This window comes from Podarcis liolepis (assembly GCF_965112155.1).
Source record: "Podarcis liolepis genome assembly, chromosome: 17".
NCBI lineage: Eukaryota > Metazoa > Chordata > Lepidosauria > Squamata > Lacertidae > Podarcis > Podarcis liolepis.
In genome coordinates this window covers 42,992,039-43,016,035 of record NC_139571.1, presented here as the reverse complement: position 1 = coordinate 43,016,035, position 23,997 = coordinate 42,992,039, and the positions used below count along the sequence as shown (strand labels likewise).

The following is a 23,997-nucleotide window of genomic DNA, read 5'->3' as shown; positions in this document are numbered from 1 at the left end:
CCGGATCCCATTACTTGGTCCCTGTCGACCTCGCCCTTCTCCCAGTTTGCAACGTTAACCGCCGGCCACACAATTGCAAGGCTTTGCAAGCCGCGCGCGCGCTCCTTTGCAACCGGCTGCCTTTGTTTTTGAACTAGCAGGGCCGTTTAGCAATAAATGCAATAAATAATCGACACCAGTCGAGGTCTGGTTTGGGCAGAGCATAAATTCCGGGAATGCGCGGAGGGCACTCCAGTCCTTGCAATGCAATGCAGGGGAACACTTTGGAGCGAAATCCGGGCTTGCTTCTCGGATATCTCTGCGTGTCTCTCTCGATCTTTTGCGTTGAAAAAAAAATGGCTTCTGCAGCGCTGAAGGAGAGAAATCCTCTCTTCCTTCCTTCCTGCGCTGCGTCAGCCTCCTCCTCTCCTCCTCTCCTCCCTCCCTCTCTCCGCCTGCCCAGCTGCATCACTTGACCAGCTGACAGGGGGGCGGCCAGTGGCGAAGGTCCTCTTTGCGCACCGGAGTTTCGTTTTTACGCGCAAGGCGCTGCCCGAGGATGAAGTGCGGAGGGACCAGCGAGGCCAAGGCAGCCACGGCCGAGACGCAGCAAATCGCCCAGGAAGTAAGGAAGGGAGCCTCCTGGCACTTGGACGCAGCTGGAGAAACCTCTGGACGGGGACGGGGGGCTGGCTGGCTGGCTGGGGATGTGGGGAAGGTAAAAGCGCAGCCTGGAGAGAGTCGCTCTCTTCTCTCTCCTCCTCCTCCTCCTCCTCCAGCGGCGCTTGCTCCTCGGCTTCCCAACATCTGGCATGAAAGGCGAGGCCCTCCCTTCTCCGCTTCCTCCCTTGACCCCCCCCCCGGGGCTCATGAGGACTAGCCGCCCCCTTCGCCCACAGAAGATCTGTAGTCGTCGCCATGTTAGTCCAGGTGCCAGAGAGGTCGACCTGGAAGTGCTGACGCGCGCAGAGCAACATATTTGTTAAAATAAAAAAATTCCTTCCAGTAGCACCTTAAAGACCAACTAAGTTAGTTCTTGGTATGAGCTTTCGTGTGCATGCACACTTCTTGTGTATCTGAAGAAGTGTGCATGCACACGAAAGCTCATACCAAGAACTAACTTAGTTGGTCTTTAAGGTGCTACTGGAAGGAATTTTTTTATTTTGACTATGGCAGACCAACACGGCTACCTATTTGTAACTGGAACATATTTGTTGTTTCCATACCTCTGTCATTGATGCTCAGGTGTGGATCATGTCGCTCCAAGGTTTATTCTAATACTAGGCGCATTTTGGGCAATTTCCCCAAAACGAAAAGTTGTGCATTGTGGAGGAAGTTTTTGTGCACTTGGGCAACTGGGGTTTCATTAAGGGGCTGGATAGATTTTAGAAAAGAAATGGAAGGAAGCACTTCGGAGCCGTGCATTGGTTTAAAAGTACATAAACCAGCCCCCCCCCCCCCGCATTTCCGGGGACTATTGCTTTAACTTATGGAGTCTTCCTTATCCAAAGCAAAAGACGGTGCTGAGATTGGTTACTTAGTCCTAGTTCCTTATTTGTCCTTCCCAGGACATAGTGAAGTGGAATTAAGTGAGCAGCCTCAGTTAAGAGTAGGACTATATGTGAACCCGCATCCCAAAATAAGTTTGGGCTCCCCCAAATGATAGATCGACACTTCCAAGAGAGCATTCCCCACAATATGCATAACTTTAAAAAGAGGGTGTGTGGTTTTTTTTAACAAAAATACAAACAAAACATGATCAAAGTTACAAAATACAGGAGCAGCACAGAGGTTGTGTTTTCCAAATAAGCAGAGAGCAAATAATGTAGAAAAATAAAAACAGCAAAACGCATAATCAAAGCCAAATTTCATGATGTGGGGAGGCAGGGCAGTGTTTTGTATATGCAGATTTGATAAGTAAGAAATGAATTCCCCCCCCCCAAAGGTGCAGAAATGCTTTGGGTCTTCCTTTCCCTTAGAAACAAGCATCCACATAAGAAGTTCGTTTCTTAGATTGGAAACTTGCCGTTTGATCATCCCACCTTAAAAATAGCAAGGAGGGCATTTTCCCTGAGTCAGCCTTGCACAGCATTTGACTCAGTGCTTCCTTGTGGTTGAAGCGTCCCAATCTCAAAGTGGACTTGCCCTAAGTTATGGAGATATATAGCAATGGGGCGGCTCAAGGCTTATTTCAGGGGCACAGGAACATTTCTGGTTCCTTGCTGGGGGCTGCTCATTCAGCTCTGTTTTGAACCAACATTACCCTCATCAACGAAAGAAAATAAGAATTTGTGCAGTTTAAATCGTTCTTTTAGATCCTGTGATCCACACCCCCTGTAATTGCTCAGTTACTTTGGAACTTTTTGGTTTCAGCACGTTCCTCTTTCACTTCCTCTATCCCTCCTTGTAGTTGCATATTTTCCATTCTCAGTTACTTGGAACTGTCTGGGACATTTCATCTGGAGGCCACTCATAACTATGATCCATCCACAGGTATTCACAGGGCTCAGCTTTTCTGCTAGGTCTTCTGCTGGTCTAGAGCAGTTGCCCAGCCTCATTGATGGATGAGCAGCAGAGGATGATGGTTGTTCCTTTGCAAGCGAGACTCCCTATTGGTGCTGATCAGCTGATAGATGTTGACAGGACACCCCACTGGGGTTGGCTGTGCTAGGGAACAGTATTAGAAAGTGATATATGAAAGTGCTGGGACGTCCAACTCTCAGTAGTCTGTGATCTACTCACAGTATAAAAAAAATTTGGCAGTGATCCACCCGAAGTTGCTGAGCTTTTTTTAGGAAGCCAAAGTTGGGGTTTTTTTTGGGGGGGGGGAGAACACTGAGGGGCCAAAAATCTACCAGGATCCACCAGGTGCACCCCGCAATCTGATCTATCTGATCATGATCTACCTGTTGGACATCCGCTACCCACCCCCCTAATATTCTCAATAGGGTCTCTTCCCCAGTCTTGACAGAGTAGCTGGAAGTGGGGAGTCAGAAAAAGGTCCTCCTATCCTTCCACTTTGTAATTTTAATCTGAAATCTCAGGCACTGTACTGCACCCAGAGTTCAGAAACTGCTCGCGCTGATGAAATTCCCTGTCGCAAAATGCGCCTAGAACAATGGGAGTTTCGGAAATTGCTAGGGCAGGCTTCCTCAACCTCGGCCCTACAGATGTTTTGACACTACAGTTCCCAGCATCCCTGACTGCTGGTCCTTCTAGCTAGGGATCATGGGAGTTGTAGGCCAAAAACATCTGGAGGGCCGAGATGGAGGAAGCTTGGGAGTTTCCTAATGCTGGGTGGGTTTGCTCTATTTCAAAGCAGCTAGGATTCTATTTTCCACATTGTATTATAGGTCATCTAAAGCAGAGGAGGGGGAGGGGGGAGAAGCTTCCATGGGGTGGGGATACTGTCTTGAGCAGTATCCCCACGGGGAGCAGAACTTTCCCAGCTCTCGGTTCTTCTTTCACCTCTACATCTGGTCTTTAAAACCTCTCCAGGCACAAATGGCAGAGATTTTGGCAGGCCTCACAATATTTTAAGCAGCAAACAAATTCTGATTCCTCCCCACCCCACCCCACCGTTTTCTGTTCCCAAAGGTGAAAGGGCAAGTGGAAGAGAAAGAAGGCAGAAGCTTTGAAGTCTTCGAAGCAGTTGAGTTTAAGACGCAGATGGTTGCTGGAATAAACTACTTCATCAAGGTACCGTATATGCCTGCTGTTTTTGTTGTTGTAAAGCACACATTCGCTCTTGTGGCTAGCAAGTCAAATGCAGTATATCTGCTAATAATGGACAGTTTCTCTATTATATGTTAACAAATTAAAGCATCCAGGGTATTTTCCAGGTGATTTTGCCCGAGTCTGAGCCTTTGGAAGCCAAGCTTAGGGCTGAGGCGGTAAATCCTGGGTAGTGGCTGGGTGTCAGGTACTGGGCAGAGGAGGAATGGTGGAGACCGCCTGCCCAGCATGACCCTTCCAGAGAAGAAGACAGTTCAGAATTACAACAGTGGTTTGCGGGAGTTCGCACCTCAGAGGCAGATGAGGAGAAAAGTTGGGAACTCATGTGAGCCCAGAACAACACCCGGCTGACCTGTTGTCATTGGAAAACATTCCAGACCCTCCATCTCCCAGAACCCGGCGAGCCTTAAAAGTAGGAGAGCAAAGAGCTCAAAGACAGAGGACCTGTAGCAGCACCCGTAGAAGTGATGAATGGGGAAGTGGGAGAGATGGGGGGTGGAAATTCACCCAGGACAACAGCATTATCCAAGAGGCTGGGTTCTGTTAAGGGGCTGGAATTCTACTCTTGCCTTCTCCCCAGCATACTGCTTTTAAATGTGGAGATAAATTATTTTGGATGGTGGTAATAGCGTGACGCGGGTGGCGCTGTGGGTTAAACCACAGAGCCTAGGACTTGCTGATCAGAAGGTCGGCGGTTTGAATCCCCGCCACGGAGTGAGCTCCCGTTGTTCGGTCCCTGCTCCTGCCAACCTAGCAGTTCCAAAGCACGTCAAAGTGCAAATGGATAAATAGGTACCACTCCGGCGGGAAGGTAAACGGCGTTTCCGTGCGCTGCTCTGGTTCGCCAGAAGCGGCTTAGTCCTGCTGGCCACATGACCCGGAAGCTGTACGCCGGCTCCCTCGGCCAATAAAGCGAGATGAGCGCCGCAACCCCAGAGTTGGCCACGACTGGACCTAATGGTCAGGGGTCCCTTTACCTTTTAATAGTGTGAAAGAGAGTTCAGTCATTTGATTCCTCCCCCCACCGTCTGAACTGATACATCTGCTACAGTAATTGATTGTTTCACTGAGAATTAGGCCCCATTTACTAAATATTGGTTTTCATTCTAACAATAGCAGCAGTAATACATCTGTGCTGATACTGCAGTTTGCACCCGTGAAGCAATCATTTGTGTTGGTGCTGCTGAAGCCTCAGAGAAGTGAGGGATTGGATGATTTCCCTGAGGAACGTTAGGCAGATGACTCCCTTAGGACAGAGTAGGCTATACAGGAGCTCCTGGCATTTGTTGGGCGTCACGGAGATGTGAAAAGCAATCCTTCCATAGGAAAGAAGCTTGACTCCTCCCCTTCCCAACTACAGTACAACTATAATGAAGTGAGACGAGTGCTGATGCCTAAGCTATAGAGGATGACCTTTCCCCTAAACGGCCTCGGTCCACTATACCTGAAGGAGCTTCTCCACCTCCATCGTTTTGCCTGGACGCTGAGGTCCAGTGCTGAGGGCCTTCTGGCGGTTCCCTCCCTGCAAGAAGCCAAGTTACAGGGAACCAGGCAGGGGGCCTTCTCAGTGGTGGCACCTGCCCTGCGGAACGCCCTCCCACCAGATGTCAAAGAGAACAACAAATACCAGACTTTTAGAAGACATCTGAAGGCAGACCTGTTTAGGGAAGCTTTTAATGTTTGATGTATTACAGTATTTTAATATTTTTTCAGAAGCCGCCCAGAGTGGCTGGGGAAGCCCAGCCAGATGGGTGGGGTATAAATAAATTATTATTATTATTATTATTATTATTATTATTATTATTATTATTATTATTATGCCTTCACTTAACACAATTTACAGGCCCCTTTTTCTTCCTTCCCAGGTCCACATTGGCAATGACGAGTTCCTTCACATGAGAGTGTACAAGAGACTCCCTCATGAAAACAAACCGCTGGAGCTCACCAGTTACCAAAGCAAGAAAGCAAAGCACGATGAACTGGCTTACTTCTAAGCAGTTCTGCAGAAGCCTTTCTCCCTCTGCAGTTTTTTTACTCAGTTGAAAACTGGTGTTTATTTTGCCAAATGCAAATGATTTTTCTTTCTTTCTTTTTTTAAAAAATAGCATCGTGCTTTAAAATTGTAGTAATGTAGCCATGCTTTGATTGTATTAATTTTTGTTGCGCACAAGTATTTATGTGCTACTTGTGTGTAAACTGTAAGCGCATAGATCAAGGACTGGGGATGTGCTTTTTACCTCACGCTATCACCCCCCCCCCACATGTGTTCAGCAACATTTTGTATGAGCAGAAAGCCTAATTCATGGCACTTGACTAATCAGGTGTCCCAGCTGTGGAGACCCCCCTACTCACGAGCAGGAGCGCACATATTACTGGGATTTCTGCTCACACAACCATGACCATGTGCTTTCTAAAAAGAAAAAAGGGGGGAGACACTGAGTGGGGCTAAAACCAGGTCCCAATCCTCTATGCGCTTATGCCTGACATGTGAGCAACGTCTGAATAGGGCTACGTAGTCATTATATACCCAAGAATTCATCTGATGTGCATTCATTTTTGTATACCACTTCTTTGGATCCTTCTCAATAAATCAAGTTGCTTGCTTAAAAAAAAAAGCCCATGTTAATAGGGGAAACTTCATAAGTGTTGAAGGTCAGGTTCAGCTCAGCTCTTCATTAGGTTGGATGGTAAATGGGAAGTGGGGGGAGACTGGCTGATGGTGTCTGGATCTGGCCACAGTAGTTAAGATGGACTGTTATGGGCATAGCCAGGATTTTGGTTGGGGAGAAGGCAAAAAAGTTGTCGAACTTCTAGGGGAGATCACCCCCCAAGGTTACTGAGCTTTTTTGGGGAGATCATGGGTAAAGGCATTATGAGGGCAGGCTTCTGACTGGGGGGAACTGGCTTCTGCGATGGGAACAGAACCTCAGTTAGCTGAGTATTTTTAATGCTTTTCAATAATTTTTGAGGCTATAGGGGGCAGGAGCTGCCTGCCGCCTCCCCTTGCCTACACCCATGTGGACTGTAGGAGGCGGTAGCACAGATTCAAATGAGGCTGTGCAGGTTTCAGATTGTGCCTATGGCTGCTGACAAGGCCCACAATGGTTGTTCCTTCATATCTGAGAATACCAGCTCTGTCTTCCACACAGTAATTGAAAGAGAAGCTTCTTCCCTCTATTTCCTTGAAAAACAACAGCAACCAACTGGCTGCCTTGTTTGGGTGAAGCAGGAAAGACTGGGCAAGCCTTTTTTTTTTTTTGGATGTTCTAAGACAAATGTTAGGGACGCGGGTGGCGCTGTGGGTTAAACCAGAGCCTAGGACTTGCCGATCAGAAGGTCGGCGGTTCGAATCCCCACGACGGGGTGAGCTCCCGTTGCTCGGTCCCAGCTCCTGCCAACCTATCAGTTCAAAAGCATGCCAAAAAGTGCAAGTAGATAAATAGGTACCGCTCCGGCGGGAAGGTAAACGCCGTTTCCGTGAGCTGCTCTGGTTTGCCAGAAGCGGCTTAGTCATGCTGGCCACACAACCTGGAAGCTGTCTGCGGACAAACGCCGGCTCCCTCGGCCAATAAAGCGAGATGAGCGCCGCGACCCCAGAGTCGGTTACGACTGGACCTAATGGTCAGGGGTCCCCTTTACAAATGTTATGTGGGTCCTGTGAGTGTGAGGTAAATGCAGTTTAGTAGTTGCCTTTGCAATCATATCCTTAAATTCTAGAGAGATAAATTATGAAATTGTGCCTACTGGCAATCGTTTGCCTTGTTTTCCGGGAAGCCTGTAAGTGCACAAAGTATACTATTCACTTTCTATCCCTGTGTCTTACTAGTGGAAAAGGAGTACGAGGAATAAATGTTGCTATTACACGGAATACAATGCAGAATCACAACCTAAAACTTCCCAAACGAGATGTTTTATTTGTAGCTGATTTTGACATGTCAGTCTGCATCCTGTATCTGTTAAAAAACATACACAAGATGGCAGCAGAAAGGGCTACTTCTCCTTAGAAGTAGTTCAGTGGATCATTCGCCGTCTTCCCAGTCTGGTAAGCGGTCAAAGAAGGGGCTTCGTTCTTGTGAGGAAGGGGCTGGAATACGCGCAAGTGCAAATGTTCACCCTGGCCAACATCAACCTGTGGGGAAGAGAGAATGAGCCAGGGTTAAAATGTTCGAGGTTAATTACTACCCGAGTTCACATCAACAATCCTAAAATGTGACCCTCCAGCTACTGTTGGACTCCCAATTCCTAGCAGCCCCAGCCAAGACAGTTCAAAGTTTGGGGAGATTATGAAAGTAGGAGGCCGGCAGAATCACAAATTAGCTACTCCTGTGAAAAGCTTTTAGTTGAGAGAGGGAGGGATGATTGGAACCTAAGGCAAAAGTAGCTTGCATAAAAAGAATTGTGTTAAACAGGAAATGCACATTGCTTAGAGACCCTTTGACTGGACAATCTACTGGCCGGCTTTGCACAGTGAGAGGGACAACTTTTTCAGGGTTTTACTGTAGTAACCAAATGAAAAGGTAGAAGGACTAGGTAAAAAAAAAAGGACCCCTGGAGGGTTAAGTTTAAGAGGGGCTGGGGAAACCCAGCCAGATGGGTGGGGTATAAATTATTATTATTATTATTATTATTATTATTATTATTATTATTATTATTTATTATTATTATTATTATTATTATTATTAAGTCCAGTCAAAGGCGATTATGGGTTTGTGGCGCTCATCTCACTTTCAGGCTGAGGGATCCGGCGTTTGTCCACAGACAGCTTTCCGGGTCATGTGGCCAGCAGGACTAAACCGCTTCTGGCACAACGGAACACCGTGATGGAAGCCAGAGTGCACGGAAATGCCATTTACCTTCCCGCCACAGCGGTACCTATTTATCTACTTGCACTGGTGTGCTTTCGAACTGCTAGGTTGGCAGGAGCTGGGACAGAGCAATGGGAGCTCACCCTATCACGGGGATTCAAACTGCCAACCTTCCAGTTGGCAAGCCCAAGAGGCTCAGAGGTTTAGACCATAGCGCCAACTGCATCTTACCCAACAGGCAGCACCAGGCAGCATTTCTCTCATTTTGAAGAACGAGTGAAGGGACGATACACGTCCGTCTCTAAAGGCAAGCCAGCCTATTTTTAAAGTGATGCAAGAGCTTCCTGATGACGTAGTTTTAAATGGCAAAGGGATTCAATAATTAATACTTCAAAGCGCATATATATATATATATATATATATATATATATATATATATATATGGCTTGATTAAGCTTCTTCAAGAAAAACTAGTGTGGTGATCACACACAGGGCCCCCGGACGTTTGACGGTCTATTGACCCTGTGCCGCCACTGCGATTGCTTTTTCCGCTGCCACCACCCCGTATCTCACGGGGACACACGGAGTCCAGTCAGTTGTTAACATAACCAAATAGTCAAGTTTATTTTTAAATGCAGGAACAAGCTTATGGTTTCAGTTAATTTTTCTCTTGTCAGTTTCTTATTCTTAGTTCCTAACAACTCCAAACTGATTATTCCAACTATCTATCTGACTCTACCTAACAATTCCTCTCACTCTCTCACAATAAAACTCGACCAACCCACACCTAAACCTCCCTCTTCCTTCTTCAACTCCCAAACCTCAACCTCAACTGACTTTCAAAACCTCCCACTCTAACTTTTATTCCCCCCTTGCATTCTCACTGGCCAATCACATCACACCTATTTTAACTCTTTCCTTATGACCCATCCTAGGAGGCAAACACCACAACTAGTTTTAAAAATGTAGACTTTTTAGAATAGAAAGTTCATTAATAAAATTCCCGATCATTTCTCAGTTGGAGCACTGACCTTAATGAAATAGTTTGTTCCAGCAACCACCTGTGTTTTGTACTCGACAGCAGTGAAAACAGTGTAAACCTTGTTTTCCTTCTGTTCTATCTGAGATTTCATCTGAAATTAAAAATAAGAAGAGTTGTCATTCTTGGGCAGCAAAGAACTGAGCCAAAGCCATAGGAAACGGTGGGCGTTTGCATTGCTCCGTTATTCATTTTATGTTTGAGAAATTCTGCAGACCCCCAAATCCATTTGGGACAAGTGCAGAAACAGCCGCTGTTTCAAGACAAGTCCTGATCTCAGGCCAAGGGTGGACGCTCAGGGCTGCCCTTCCCAGAGAAGCCAAACCTGCTTGCCTAGAAAAGAGACGCATTTTTGTATGCAACCAAACGCTTCTTGAGATGGAAGTTTTTATGAAGAAGAAACGCAGTAAAAATGGCAGAAAAGGCTATATGACATTGTGGTCAAAATGCGTGGGCTGACTCAATACATTTGGCCACACCTAACAATTTAGTCTCTGAAAATATCATCATCAACCTTTATTACGGTCCAGAGACCCAACAAATCATTACAAAGCAATACACAATTCATACAGCCTACCTCCAGGTTAAACAAGCATTTTGTTCAGAATATAGGGATCATTGGTTCTTGCAACCACCATAAAAACTTTGCCACTGCTAACGTTCTAGCATTTGTCCGGTCTTCCAATAGGAACCTAACATAGTGAGCCGCTGATTTTCCTGGGAAAGGTACCAGCAAGGGTAATATCAGTTCAGCCCTGGCTTGCTTATATTTTGCACAGTGCAAGAAAATATGTTTTATGGAATCGATGTCTTGAGCACACAAGCAAAGTCTGTCCTGGTAGAGAACTCCTCTCAACCTGCCATCCAACACTGCAGAAGGAAAGACATTTAGTCTGGCTTTGGTGAATAACCTTTGATAGTTTGGTACTGTCAGGTTTTTAATGTAAGATGTTAACTTAAAGACATGCCCATATTGTACTCCTACTGCCAGCGGATTACAGACTGCGTGTGATCGAGATCACAAGTCACTGTGTGCATTGTCCCATAATCTTTGCTTTAACGTCTTTAGGGCGCCTTCATAACCCAGGTAATACAGTTGGGGGGTGACAGACCAATAGAGGTGGCTTTTTTAGCCATGGTTTTCTGCCATTTGCTGACAAACTCCTAATTGGTCAGGTGTTGGTACAAACCCTTTCCTAGATCAAACACTGAAATCCTGAGCCAATGTTTTAGGGCAGCCCACCACGCTTTAGTTGAAATTGGGCATTCACCAGCTTCTAACAGAAGTGTGGAGTTGGGGACACAGTTGGGTACCTGCAGCAGAGATCGCAGCAATTTTGCCTGAAAGCCATCTAGCTTTGGCAGGTCCCCATTATGCCAGATATTGGCAGCGTACAGGAGTTGCGAAACGGGTTTTGCATTGAAAACCCTTAAGGCTGCTGGAACATATTTGCCGCCCTTTGTGAAAAAGAATCTGAGTATGGCTAGCTTTGTGATCTCTGAAAATATTAAACTGCTCCCCTAGAACAAATAGCGTTCTTTCAAAAGAAATCTACAAAAGTCTCGTGGCATCAAAGTTTTTGTAGGCTAGAGTCCAACAACACACACACCACCTTACTTGCGCCACAAGCAGTTTGTAAGCCTGTAAGGTGTCACAAAAACTTATTCCATAATAACCTCCGAGCAGCCACAAGACTCTTTGCTACAGCTCCTATGGATTTTTGTTTTACTTTATTTACAAAATAAAGGGAATCTGAAATCGTGAGACTATCAGCATTGATATTCATTTTCCAAATCTGGTCCTTGCATGGATGACACAAGACAGGGGGTCTGTATCAGGACAGGAGAGGAAAGAGTTGGGGGGGCTCAATGCCCCTCCCCATCACCATTAGTTAGAATAGGGCATTGTCACTGGCACCCCCAAACTTTGAGTCAAGGGAGGTTATTGATTCTGAAATAACACATGCAATCTGTGGCCAGATAAACAGGTATTCTTATTTCACAACTGAATGACAGCTACTAAGTAAGGTGCATTTTCCACATTGGTTTAATTTATATACAAAATATAAATTTGTCAATGTTTAATGGGCTCTTTTACTTACCTTGTCAGCCAGCTGCTGAACATCTGGAGTAGAAGGACTGGCATCTGTTAAGCCTCCAGCCATCATGGTGACAAGTCAAACTTGAAGGTGCTGAGAAGGCTCCACAGGAAAATCAGCAGCAACTATGATCCAGTAGTTTAGTCGGGCGTATTATATACTCTAACAGTGTCACATGACTCTTATGTAAATGAATTTGAAGAGTCATCACCTGAGAATAAGAAGAAAGAGGTAGACTTCTGTGACAATGGGTTGTTACAGTATGGGGAAATACAAATTTAACATGATTTATCTCCCTGAACATGCAGAAGATAAGATTTCCACACAACACAATCAAGCTTTTGTTTTGTGAGAGTTGAAGAGGGGTGAGGAATCTTCCTGACTCACCAGAAGCTTAACTGCTTGAGTAATGGACACATGACTGACTTTTGTTCTTTGGAACAGCACCTCTTCTTGGGTTGCTCAACCCAGAGTCAGATTCCTTGTTTCATTGGTTCAAGGCCAAACAAGAAGGGAGGACAGGATGCATGAAAAAGCTCGAAGGTCTGTGAATTAAAACCAGTCTTCCTAAACCTGGTGCCCCTCCTGATGTTGCTAGACTACAACTCCCATCATCCCTGAACACCGGTCACCCTGGATGGTGCTAGCCCAAAACCTCTGGAGGGTTTAGGTCTATGTAAATAGCAGCTGAAGGAGGGCTTGGCAAGTGAAGAGGTTCTCTCTTTCCAGTGAAAACCATTCCCACCCCACCCACCCTGCTATTTGCTATGGGAGGGGGAAAAAACATACTAACAAAGGGCCTTCTCGGTAGTGGCACCCGCCCTGTTGAACGCCCTCCCCTCAGATGTCAAGGAAATAAGCAACTATCTGACTTTTATAAGACATCTGAAGGCAGCCCTGTTTAGGGAAGTTTTTAATGTTTGATCTTTTATCGTGTTTTTATTGTTCTGTTGGGAGCCGCCCAGAGTGGCTGGGGAAACCCAGCCAGATGGGCAGGGTATAAGTAATAAAATTATTATTATTATTATTGCTTTTTTCTGTACCAGTGCCCACTTGGTATCAGCCTGGCAAATTACAATAGCTGACCTGTTTGATGTAGCCTAAGAACTAAAATGAGGTCCATGAAAACCCACCACATCTAGGACTTTTGAAGTTATGTATTGGGAGCTGCAGTCACTGGCTTTCTATGTGAAGTTTCAGTGTTGCCCTGGATAGGGATCAAGGGGCAGTTGTTGCACATTTTATGTCCTATGAAACAAATGGCTATAGAATGTGAAGAGCTGGCTTGTGTTTCTGTTACCCTACAGAAAACCCTAAATTAAGATGACCAGTCTTTTATTTAGAAATAATTAAAATCTCTTACAGCATGAGGAAATGGGGGCTGCATGTGGCAATTTAAAAACTAAGTGATTTCTCAACACAATCAGATGCTGGTTACCTGCATCTGATGGAAGTGGGCTATCCTTCAGTAATTTTGGCGGTCTTCAAGGTGCCACAAGAATAAGGCTGAAATCCTGTACATAGGTGAGTTCAGCGAGACTCTTCCATCCCTGTGTACATAGATTAGGACTGCGCTGTGCATTTAAATAAACTGGGCATTCCTATCCTCTTTGTGTTTACTGAGAGGCAAGGCTAAATCTTCTACATTGCGAAAGATTCAAGCGCTTTGGTTACCATTTCGCAATACCACAGATAATTAAGTTCTTTCTCTGTCCGTGTGTGTTTTAAAAAATCAGACTTCAGGCAAATTTAATAGTATCTGAAGAGCAATGATTGGGCATTATTTAAACAAGCAATTCCGAGTCTATACATCAATGACATTAAGCATTGCATGAGAGCCCACGCCGTAGAAAGACAAGCACTGAGAATCATTAAAAGGAAGAAGGCACAACCTGCCAATGGAACTGTGAAACAAGTTTTTTGGCCTAGAATCACAGGGTTTTTAATTTATAATGTTTACATATTCTCTCTAAGGAACTAAGGATAGCATCCTCCCACCCCAATTTATCTGCACAACCAGCCTGTAAGGAAAGTTCAGCTGAAAGAATGAGTGGCCTAAAGACGGGCCAGGGAGTTGTGGCTGCATGGAATTTTGGCCCCAGATCTCCTTAGTTATTTTCTTTTATTTTATCACTATTCCACCCTGGCTTTCCTGAAACGAGACTGTAGAGTACTTGGTCCAACCTCAAGGCAGCTTCTCACGGACAGGTGCTAGACCAACTTTGAAAAAGGTAGATTTTATAGCCTCCAACCAGTTACCTTCTTGACTTCAGTTTTTCTATACATAGATGGAAATGGAGGACACTACTAAGATCTATTTGCATGCCGCTCTTAGCCATCAATAGCTTTTGTCAACTTGGTCTAAATCAGTGTTTCTCAATCTTGGGTCTCCAGCTGTTTTTGGGACTACAACTCACATCATCCCTAAGCTAGCAGGATCAGTGGTCAGGGATGATGGGAACTGTAGTCCAAAAAGAACTGGAGACCCAAGTTTGGGAAACACCAGTCTACATAATTGAACTGAGGGAAAGTCGGGTAGTTTGTTCTAGCTGGGACTTGAGAAGAGAATGCCTGAAGCAATGACACACAGGGAGGTAACTTGGAGGACAGGAGATCAGCTTCCCTTTTTGGTGCTTTTCTATTGGGAAAATTAGACCCCACCCTCATGCTTTTATGACTCAATGGGGCAAGCACATGATTAACCAACATGGGTGTTCTTGTCACATCTTGTCTGGCCCAAAGGTCATTCCAAATAGAAAAACCCAGGACTAGTGCATAGTTTTAAAATAGAAAAACCCCTCAATGCTGATAAAAGCTAAGCAACTTTTAGGCATTAAGGAAGTGAAGGGGGAGGGTTTGAACGTGTCAGTAGGGCCACACGTTTTGGCCCCCCCCCCCGGACATTAAATAAGCCTTTTACACTTAAATCTTCCAAAATGCTGACACCTCTCAAAACTTTGATACTGTATTTTGGCCAGGGTGGTTGTGATAGGGTTCTGCAACAGTAAATTCTGTATTTTCCCATTTGATGGAAGGTAAATTGTCAAAGGTGACCTTTCCTAACTGTAAATGACAGTTTAGAAAATATGTTACCACATTTTAGAGAAAGTTCTCTCATTTTTCAAAACAGGTAAAATAAAAAGCACCCTTGTGACGTTTTGCAATATGTGTATTTTTAAAAAGCATAACCAGGGCTGCCAAGAATTCAGAGAATGCAGCACCTGTTATGGGCATTAAAGCCCAATGTTAGAGGTTTTGTTTTATTTTCCCTCTGTCACTTTGGATCCCCAGCAGCTACAAAAGGATTGCAGTCTTTCAGCTGTTTTGCACATAAAAATGCAGAAAGTGAGGAACCATGAAATAAGTAAAGAACCAAAAGATAAAACTCTTCAGCTTAGGAAATCAAGTCCATCGGCCTGGAGGCTATGCAGACACCAAGCAATTTCATAGCTTGTCAAAAGAAAAAGACAAGACGGCCACATGGCTCACTCGCAACCCATCACATCACATGAAACTGGGAAATTTGGGAAGGCTCCAGTATTGTGCTCATTCAGAATGGGAGCCCGCCACATGCTATCAAGAGGACACACTCTATCGCCCCCACCTGGGTACTTTCCTCTGCATTTCAGCTGCATGAAGGTGAAAACAGGGTCTCTGAATGATCTACAGGGCAATGATTACCATTGCATGAGGCATTGCAGTTGAAACATGCAGCACCTCCATTGTCTTATTAATGCACATGTGTGCTAAACAAAATTGCTTTGGCTGAAGCAATCTTAACTCCTAACCCTATGATCTCTGAATACTCATATATTCACAGAACAACATCATTCCAGTGGGCCAAGTAAATAACCGCTTGCACAATTTTCAAATCCAAGTCTACGTTTGGAAATGAAGTACTGTTTAAATAAAGGCATGCAGACTTTACACAGGACCTAAGGACACCGGCTTGGATGTGTGGTATCTGCTTCTATCGTCTGTCTTGGCACATTATAAACAGGTTCCATTCATTATCTGGAATGTACAGCATTCCCTGAAAGGGTATGGATTATTCAATTCTTCTTTATTTTAAAAAATGTGTTTCTACAGTTCTTCCTTTTGTTTCAGTTTAGATCATTACTTGCTGGAAATTCAGAGCTAAGGTGAGGTGTGTGGCAGGCCAACCCAGAAAACCCTCGTTACAGGAAATCCTACCCCCATATGCTAAAAATATAATTGGTCTTAATTAAAATAATTACAATCCAACCTCTACTTCCTGATAAAAGGATTTTTAAATAATGAATTAATCATTATAATAGGATGTAAAAAAAAACGAATCTGAAGCAGCTGCGTCTTGTCAGGGAGCGCATAAAGGTTTCTATGCATAGGTGGGTTTAGGAAATTGAGTCATCACACAGTGAGAGGCTTGTATTGCGACTCTGGAATGTTGGTAATTATGGCAGGGTTTTATTTTTTGCTTTCTATACACCTTGATGGCTTTTGAAATGAAAGATCTACACACTTTGTAGAGTGTAACCATGTGTTCTGCGTGCTTTTCAGAGCCAATTTCCCTCACACTGGAATCTCATGACGAGAGTAAGGCAATCTCTTGGTCTCCTAAAACAAGCCAATTAGATAGTATTTGTGCTTTATTATAAGGCTAAGCTTTTAGAAAATTGTCAGCAAAACGGCATAGTGCTTGAAAATTTATTTTATACATTTAAAATGGCATTAAAGAATTGTATTCAAAATTATATGAGGATAGAACTATTGGAAAGCCTGCCATGTTGTCCAGGTGGCAAGCAGTGTAAATTTCCTTTATTTGAATATCAGACAGTTACATCTAACGAAGGCATATTCTCTCAAGTTCAATTTCTCTCTCTCTCTCTCTCTCTCTCTCTCTCACACACACACACACACACTTTTCTCTCCCACAAATTAGAACTGTGACTCTTCTAGAACTTGATCAATAGGACTTACATTTCAAAAACTCTGTTGACATATTGGGGGGGAAATCTGCTATTTCCGCAGGTGAGTAATTATGCTGTGTAACTCCCTGGTAGCTCACTTATAAAGAGAGAGTTATAGTTAACATGATATGAAGTGAATTTACCTATAGGTCTGTCCGCATTGGCATGTCATCCGTGAAATTGATGAGAGGCATTCAGTATTTGCTTCATGTAGCAAATTCATGAGTTGAATATCTTTCACTCTCAAATTATTTGAGCATCCAAGCCAAAAAGATATAGATGTCAACATCCACACTCCAAAAGTGTCCACTATAAAGCAATTCACAACTGGCACCATTGGATATGTCAGACTGCAACTGGAGTCCACAGTTTAAACTGGCTACATCGCCAGTCAAAATTGGATTTGTTTACAGAATGCTCCATGTAGTTAAAAGGTAAATTCCCACTTTGTATCAAGTATTACCTATTAACTTCCTTTTATCACAGCAGTAATCTTTTAAGACCTATGCCAGTTTTAGAACCAGGCCAGATGATACAGCCCAAATTTAGCCATCCTAGAAACCAAAATAAAAAGGTGAAACTTTCTGGTCCAAGAAGAGATAGAGACATTATTCTCTCATCCTGTCTAAAGGATACTTGTAGATCTGGAAATGCTGAAGTTAAAATGCTGGCATCACATTCCATCTGGTTTTTTCTTTTCTTTAATAAAAAAGACTTCTTTCCATACAAAATAGCAGTTGATTTATCTTAATTAGCAAAACGATTCACTGGGCTGAGCCCCACAGATCTGATTTCCCCCCCTCAAAAGGTCCCAAGCGGCTTGTTCCACGTTTCTTCTCTTATTTGCATGATTGAAGTTCACTTTCAGGGGAAGACACCCCCTCCTTTGCATCACTGACTCTTCGGAGGCTTATAATGAGCTCTGCAGCGTTCATTAAATACCTAAGACACCAAGACAGAGGGATTGGTTCTTGAAATAAATATTGTTAATACAAGTGAGGGTGCAATGAATGTTCAAAACACCTAATCTGCTGGGGAGCAAAATGCTGGGGAAACCCAGCCAGATGGGTGGGGTATAAATATATTATTATTACTCCTCCTCCTCCTCCAGTAATCGCACATCAATGGGAAACAGCCCAAATCTTAAACTGGACGCCTGATACCACTCACTCTGGAATATAGCTCTAATAGAGAAAATCATGCATAATTTGAGATTTTGGCAAGGAGAAGAACCTCCAAACATTTTTATACGATCTGGCAGTATTGGTTTAGAACAGTGGTTTGCAGAGGGGCATAGTCCAGAGGGGGAAAGCTGGGAAATACTAGGTGAGGAACAGCTAGAAGAGGAAACGCCAGGAGAGAGATGGCTGGCAGAGTCCCCCCTTCGCCTAAGACTAGACAGGCTTTTGAAAGTGATAGAACAGAGAGTGCAGTGACAATAAGGTCAGATTATTTGGCATAGGAGTGACGTAGATTAAGGGGGACAGAGCGGGTGAACCTTTACTGGGAGCAACACCATTTCTAGAGAGAGATGCATTCCTTTGTCTCTCACTGTGATTATTCAAGAAACCAACTGGTAAGAACGCTCCTTTTGTTTGATCTGCTTATTTACTGCCACCGGGGGAGGGATCCGATCCCCCGAAGCCTGACACCTGGGTTTGGGTGAACCCTTTTCAGGTTCCCTCAAGCCCAGGAAGTGAATTGCAGCTTGCCTGCCTATTCAGCCAATGGCAGGCAGGCTGAGGTGCTGGATCTGCCCCTGGGGTGGACCAGACTGAGTCGGCAGGCTTCACTCTGCTCTGCCCCGTGGGTTTTTTAATCCTGGGGCCTAGTCCACTTTGCAAAACCAAACATTAATAAACTGATAGCAGCACACCAGGTTCATCCTTCTCATTAGTATTATTTTTCATGTTGTCAGAGCTGACACATGTTATTCTTTATTTTATTTTATTTTAATATTTTATTTTATTTTAATATTATCTTTCGTTATCTTAGTTTTCTGTGTGTAGTGCGAATGATACTATGGTTGATTTTTATAAATAATTTTATAATTTCAAGCTTCAAGATTATTTACAACATCTTTCTTTACTATGTTGCAGGACGTAGGTAGAAATACAGATCCATAAAAGAACCAAATTTGTCGCTGCATCTTTCTGTTTCTTTGCTTAAGAAGGTAGATTTGCAGAATGCGCTGAGTATGTATTTTTTTCTGAAAAGGGAGCAGCAGGCCAAACAAGTTTGAGAACTGCTTATTCACAGTATTTCTACTCCGCTCCTTATTTTAACCTAGCCTGCATCATCATGCTTCATCTCAGCACAGTCTTAATGTGTTGCATCAAACAAATATTCAGACAGAGATCCGAAATCTCGAGTCAAGAGGATGCCATACCTTCCAGCTTCTATCATTTACCACTTCTTCAACGTTCAGCTCTGACTGCATTAATCTCAACTGTGGGAGAAAGGAAAGAAGATAAGTACTCTCTGTAGTAGGAGCTTGGCAAGATGGATGGGTTCCTATCAGCAGCAGACTGACAGGGATCATGTTCTTTATCATCCAGCAAAACCATGTAGAAGCTGAAACATTTATTTGTGTAAATAAAAACATTACGACAAACACTGAAGATCCCAGAACATTAACTAGTAGTGGTCCAGACCTTACCATCCAGCAAGCGAACCTTTCCATGCAAATATGTGAATTTAACATAGGTATCGGGAGCCTGGCCTTGAACAGATATTAGAACATTTATCTGGTGGAAGGGGATTTTTTTTTCCTGTCCAAGAGACCACAAAGCAGAGATGGGGAACCTTTTTTGGACGGAGGGGCAGGTTCCCTTGCCTTTGTACAGTAGGCTGTTTTCTTCACAGTCTCGCACACACCCTCTAGCCTCCTTCCATGATAATGCAAGAAGCGTCATCAGGGCTCAAGGGGATATTCTAGCCAGGCAAAACACTCACGAAGTGTTGGTAAGGGGTGCAGCATGAGGAGAAAGGATGGGACTGGTGAGAGGGAGAGGGGCCAGGGAAATCTCCCAAGGGCCAGACAGAAAGGCCTACGTTCAGTAAGCAAGACCTGCATGTACAGTGGAACCTCGGGTTAAGTACTTAATTCGTTCCGGAGGTCCGTTCTTAACCTGAAACTGTTCTTAACCTGAAGCACCACTTTAGCTAATGGGGCCTCCTGTTGCTGCCGGAGCATGATTTCTGTTCTCATCCTGAAGCAAAGTTCTGAACCCAAGGTACTATTTCTGGGTTAGCAGTTAGAGTCTGTAAACTGAAGCGTCTGTAACCTGAAGCATATGTAACACAAGGTACCACTGTACTATCTTTTTTCCGCTTGCGATTATGAATTGTACACTATTTTTCATATAATAATACCAAGGAAATAAGTCCTAAAACTCTTCCACTCACCTTTGTCTGTTCTTTCCTGAGCCTTTTTAACAGTGCCGTATCCTCCAGAGATTTCCTCCTCTCTTCCTGCAAAGATTCTACTACACTGGAAGCTTGGGCAATACAGGTTTTGATTATTCTCTCTCTACTTTCATGAGCCTGTGCCAGCTAAATAAACAGTGGAAAGAAAAGAGTCAGCTATCCAATCACCTGTTAAAAGCAAGGAATAAATGGAATGATTTTTGTACAGAATGTAAATCTTTCAACGTGCATGCAGTGGATGTTCCACAAGATCGTTTTACTCCCAACCAGCTTTCTCGCCTTCCTACTCACAAATGCAGCCAGAAAACCTACAGCTCACCCAGTAACTGTGCAGTCAGTGATACCCTAGAGGTTATGCAGAAATTTAAATGGAAAATTTCTGCTATAGCAGAAAGCAAGGAAAAAGTCTGTCAATTTAGATACTAGAGAGAAATCCTCACTGCTTGAGAATAATACAGCTTTAATGAACTGGTTCCACTCCTGTTCACTTTCTTTGAAATGGTAAGTGGAGGGGAGAGTGGCAACATACAGTTCTCATATTTAAATGTTGTACATGAGATACATTCAGAACTACCTTTTCCAACTTTTAATGTACCCTGAAGTTCCAAGAGCTCCTTAGGCTGCTTCTCCAGGGTAGACTATATGCTGCTGGTTGCACCAGTAAGAATTCATTGCCTGATGTGTAAAAAGGTTCTCGCCTTTTTACATGGCAGACAATGAATTCTTACTGGTGTAACCAGCAGCATATAGACTCAACTTTTATTGTACATCCTTGTTAAGAGTACTGCTAAAGGGACTAAACAAGCAAATGAAGAGCGAGCCTCTGAACCCATAATATAATGCTATTTAAAATGACAGAAAGCCAATTTAAGATATTTCAATTTCATTTACTTAAAATGCAGAAAGCTGTTTAAGAGGCTGTCTTAGATATGCGCTAAGACCATAAGTGGGGTGGGGACAGATTCCTTTTCATACAGGATAAGGCCCAGATCATTGAGAACATTGGTACTGACTCGCCTGAGACTGACAGGAGCATTGAAAGATACTGACAGTATTTGGAGGAAGGGGGCAGTGTGAGTGAGAGGCAGTTACAAGACTCATTCTTGAAGGAAGTGAGGCCATGGAGAGAGAGAGAGAGAACACAGAAAGGTAAAACTTTTTAGTTTATATTATTATTAAATATTATTCTATTCTACTGTTCCATGGGACTCCCACTGGTATCCTGTCCAGGGGAATGATAGTTCCAATTTGCTTAACTTCAACTGCACTACAGTCTCTGATGCTTCTAAGACATTCACAATGCTGGTCTTTTCAGATTTATGGTTAACTACAGTGGTGCCCCGCAAGACGAATGCCTCGCAAGACGGAAAACTCGCTAGACGAAAGAGTTTTCCGTTTTGGAGGTGCTTCGCAAAACGAATCTCCTATGGGCTTGCTTCGCAAGACGAAAATGTATTGTGAGTTCCTGCGGGGTTTTTTTCCTCCCCCCCCTTTTTCTAAGCCGCTAAGCCGCTTATCAGCTGATCTGATAAGCCGATAAGCCACTAAAAGCCGCTAATAGCGCTAATCCGCTAATCCGTCAATGGGCTTGCTTCGCAAGATGAAAAAACCGCTAGACGAAGAGAATCACAGAACGGATTCTTTTCGTCTTGCGAGGCACCGCTGTATTATTAACTCGTCATGGGGATTATTGATTACAAGCGAAGCTTGAAATAAGATGTTGCAGCATAGGTTTCCAAGTTCCAGTCATCCATGCTCTTTTCCAGAATAGTCCATATCCCCCATCCTCCTTCTCCCCTGCCCCACAAAAGCCTCTCAGAATTTTGTGCCCACTAAGCATGCTCAGTCCTTATTCATCTGTTTTGCGTGTTCCTCCTATCTCTTAGGGTTTACCCCAATTTTTTTTTGTACTTCTGTTTATTATTAGACTTTAAAATAATTTAAAACTATCCCTGTCTGAACCTACCTCTTGACAGTGACAAAAGCAGTAACAATCTCCTTCCAGAGAATGAAGTAGTTAAACATAGTCACTATGTAGCATGGCATTAATGAGTGACATGCCTATTACCACTTGGTAACATTTTATGAGTTAAAAACCAAAACACAAATAATAGAACAGCAACAAATGCATTTACCGACTGATGAAGTTCTTTACACGTTTTGCTAGCATCAACTTTTCCTACAAAAGAAGCTGTTGGAATAGTGGTGTTTAATTCATGGACTATTCTGTCATCGATGGTTCTCATCACCCTGAGCAACTCCTGTAGAAGAAAAACAGAGACGTTGATTCTAAGGTGAAAAAGAGTGAAAAAGAAAAAAAAAAACACACCAGGGAAATGAGTGAGGTTACAGGGAACAAGGCAGAGGGCCTTCTCGGTGGTGGCACCTGCCCTGTGGAACGCCCTCCCTTTGGATGTCAAGGAAATAAACAACTATCTGATTTTTAGAAGACATCTGAAGGCAGCCCTGTTTAGGGAAGCTTTTAATGTTTGATCTTTTATCGCTTATTATTATCCGTTCCGGAGCCCCATTCGCATCCCGAAGTGAACATAACCCGTGTCCGCACGTGTCACGTTTTGGCGCTTCTGTGCCTGAGTGTGACGTCATTTTGATGGTCTGCGCATGCGCACACGGCAAAACCCAGAAGTAACACGCTCCGTTACTTCCGGGTGGCTGCAGAGTGCAACCTGAATTTGCCTAACCTGAAGCAGGTATGACTGTACTACTAATACAGTGGGACCTCGGGTTACATACGCTTCAGGTTACAGACTCCGCTAACCCAGAAACAGTGCTTCAGCTTAAGAACTTTGCTTCAGGATAAGAACAGAAATCACGCAGCAGCGGCAGGCCCCATTAGCTAAAGTGGTGCTTCAGGTTAAGAACAGTTTCAGGTTAAGTACAGACCTCCAGAATGAATTAAGTTCTTAACCCAAGGTACCACTGTATTCTGTTGTAGCCGCTCAGAGTGGCTGGGGAAATAATAATACAGTGGCCTGGGGTCTCCCGCTGCCGCCACCACACGATTTCTGTTCTTATCCTGAAGCAAAGTTCTTAACCTGAAGCACTATTTCTGGGTTAGCGGGGTCTGTAACCTGAGGTCCCACTGTAATAATAATAATATTTGGCACCAGCTTGGCTGCAGGAGTTGCCTGAAAGAAGCGTTACAAGGCGCCCTCCAGCCGTCTGAAGAGGCTCCACTCCGGATTTGTGCGGGATTTTTCCTTCCTTGAGCCTTTTTCCTCCTTCTTCTCCTTCAGGGCAGCGGAGGTTTCGGCTCAGGGCTGGTCTCCCCTCCTTCCCCGGCCGCCCTCCCAGCGGCACGTGCGGAAACTGCCGGCGGCCCTTCCCTCTCCCCGGGCGGCTCCGAGCCCCGACCCAGCTTCCCCCTCCGAGGCCGCGGGAGCCGGGCGACCCTGCCTGCCCTTGCCGCCCCTCGGCCGGAGGAGGAAGGGGGCGCTGCCGCCGGGCTGAATGGCCAGCCGGTTCTTGGGTCCCCCTCAGGCAGAGGCCTCTCCGGTCGTGAGGGCAGAGCCGGGCCTCCCGCTCCGACGAGGCACCCCCGTTTCCCGCTCCCCCTCCGCGCCGCCGCCGCCGCCATCGCCGCGCCTCCGACCTGGAACTCGGCGTACTCCTCGCAGTTGAGGAACGAGCTGGGCGCCGCCATCTTGGAGAGGCCGGAGAGCCTCGAGGGCGGCCAATGGGGAGGCGCGGCGCCACGGCGGCCACGCCCCCCGCCCGGGCCTCCAATCCGGAGAGAGGCCGCTTGGGCCCGAGCGCGGCTTGCGGGGCTCGTTTCCCCGAGGGGCATCTAGTCCAACCCCGGCCACGCGGCAGGGATTTACGTGCCTGATTTACGTGCAGTGGTACCTCGGGTTACAGACGCTTCATGTTACAGACTCGGCTAACCCAGAAATAGTACCTCGGGTTCAGAACTTTGCTTCAGGACGAGAACAGTTTCAGGT

General features: G+C 44.7%; 3 protein-coding genes across 4 annotated transcripts; 1 reads left to right on the top strand and 2 right to left on the bottom strand.

Annotated features, from left to right (window-relative positions):
• Positions 1-451: 451 nt before the first annotated feature.
• LOC310696486 (cystatin-B-like) lies at positions 452-5,805 on the top strand. The gene is made up of 3 exons (XM_083482066.1): positions 452-604; positions 3,577-3,678; positions 5,580-5,805. Exons 1-3 carry the CDS (start codon positions 539-541, stop codon positions 5,706-5,708), a joined length of 297 nt encoding a protein of 98 aa, XP_083338192.1. The 5' UTR covers positions 452-538; the 3' UTR covers positions 5,709-5,805.
• Positions 5,806-7,608: 1,803 nt separating this feature from the next.
• Positions 7,609-11,983, bottom strand: LOC310696487 (cystatin-B-like). The gene is made up of 3 exons (XM_083482067.1): positions 11,661-11,983; positions 9,551-9,652; positions 7,609-7,843 (listed from the first exon to the last, which is right to left on the bottom strand). Exons 1-3 carry the CDS (start codon positions 11,724-11,726, stop codon positions 7,715-7,717), a joined length of 297 nt encoding a protein of 98 aa, XP_083338193.1. The 5' UTR covers positions 11,727-11,983; the 3' UTR covers positions 7,609-7,714.
• A 5,308-nt stretch (positions 11,984-17,291) lies between these two features.
• On the bottom strand, positions 17,292-23,771 carry MIX23 (mitochondrial matrix import factor 23). 2 transcript variants are annotated; one of them, XM_083482043.1, is made up of 5 exons: positions 23,649-23,771; positions 22,171-22,296; positions 20,015-20,161; positions 18,991-19,055; positions 17,292-17,548 (listed from the first exon to the last, which is right to left on the bottom strand). In XM_083482043.1, exons 1-5 carry the CDS (start codon positions 23,697-23,699, stop codon positions 17,446-17,448), a joined length of 492 nt encoding a protein of 163 aa, XP_083338169.1. In that variant the 5' UTR covers positions 23,700-23,771; the 3' UTR covers positions 17,292-17,445. The 2 variants fall into 2 exon arrangements, with proteins under 2 accessions (XP_083338169.1, XP_083338168.1); XM_083482042.1 differs by having other exon boundaries at positions 18,996-19,055; positions 23,649-23,770.
• Positions 23,772-23,997: the final 226 nt, after the last annotated feature.

What these genes read in the sequence shown, in the direction of transcription:
- LOC310696486 (XM_083482066.1), top strand. Translation starts at nt 539, where the DNA reads ATGAAGTGCGGAGGGACCAGCGAGGCCAAGGCAGCCACGGCCGAGACG. An exon ending in CGCAGCAAATCGCCCAGGAA is followed by an intron (nt 605 to 3,576) that starts GTAAGGAAGGGA and finishes CTGTTCCCAAAG; the next exon opens with GTGAAAGGGCAAGTGGAAGA. An exon ending in GAATAAACTACTTCATCAAG is followed by an intron (nt 3,679 to 5,579) that starts GTACCGTATATG and finishes CTTCCTTCCCAG; the next exon opens with GTCCACATTGGCAATGACGA.
- LOC310696487 (XM_083482067.1), bottom strand. Translation starts at nt 11,726, where the DNA reads ATGATGGCTGGAGGCTTAACAGATGCCAGTCCTTCTACTCCAGATGTT. An exon ending in TTCAGCAGCTGGCTGACAAG is followed by an intron (nt 9,653 to 11,660) that starts GTAAGTAAAAGA and finishes TTTTAATTTCAG; the next exon opens with ATGAAATCTCAGATAGAACA. An exon ending in GAACAAACTATTTCATTAAG is followed by an intron (nt 7,844 to 9,550) that starts GTCAGTGCTCCA and finishes TCTTCCCCACAG; the next exon opens with GTTGATGTTGGCCAGGGTGA.
- MIX23 (XM_083482043.1), bottom strand. Translation starts at nt 23,699, where the DNA reads ATGGCGGCGCCCAGCTCGTTCCTCAACTGCGAGGAGTACGCCGAGTTC. An exon ending in AGGAGTACGCCGAGTTCCAG is followed by an intron (nt 22,297 to 23,648) that starts GTCGGAGGCGCG and finishes TTTCTTCTACAG; the next exon opens with GAGTTGCTCAGGGTGATGAG. An exon ending in TCAGGAAAGAACAGACAAAG is followed by an intron (nt 19,056 to 20,014) that starts GTGAGTGGAAGA and finishes TTTCTCCCACAG; the next exon opens with TTGAGATTAATGCAGTCAGA.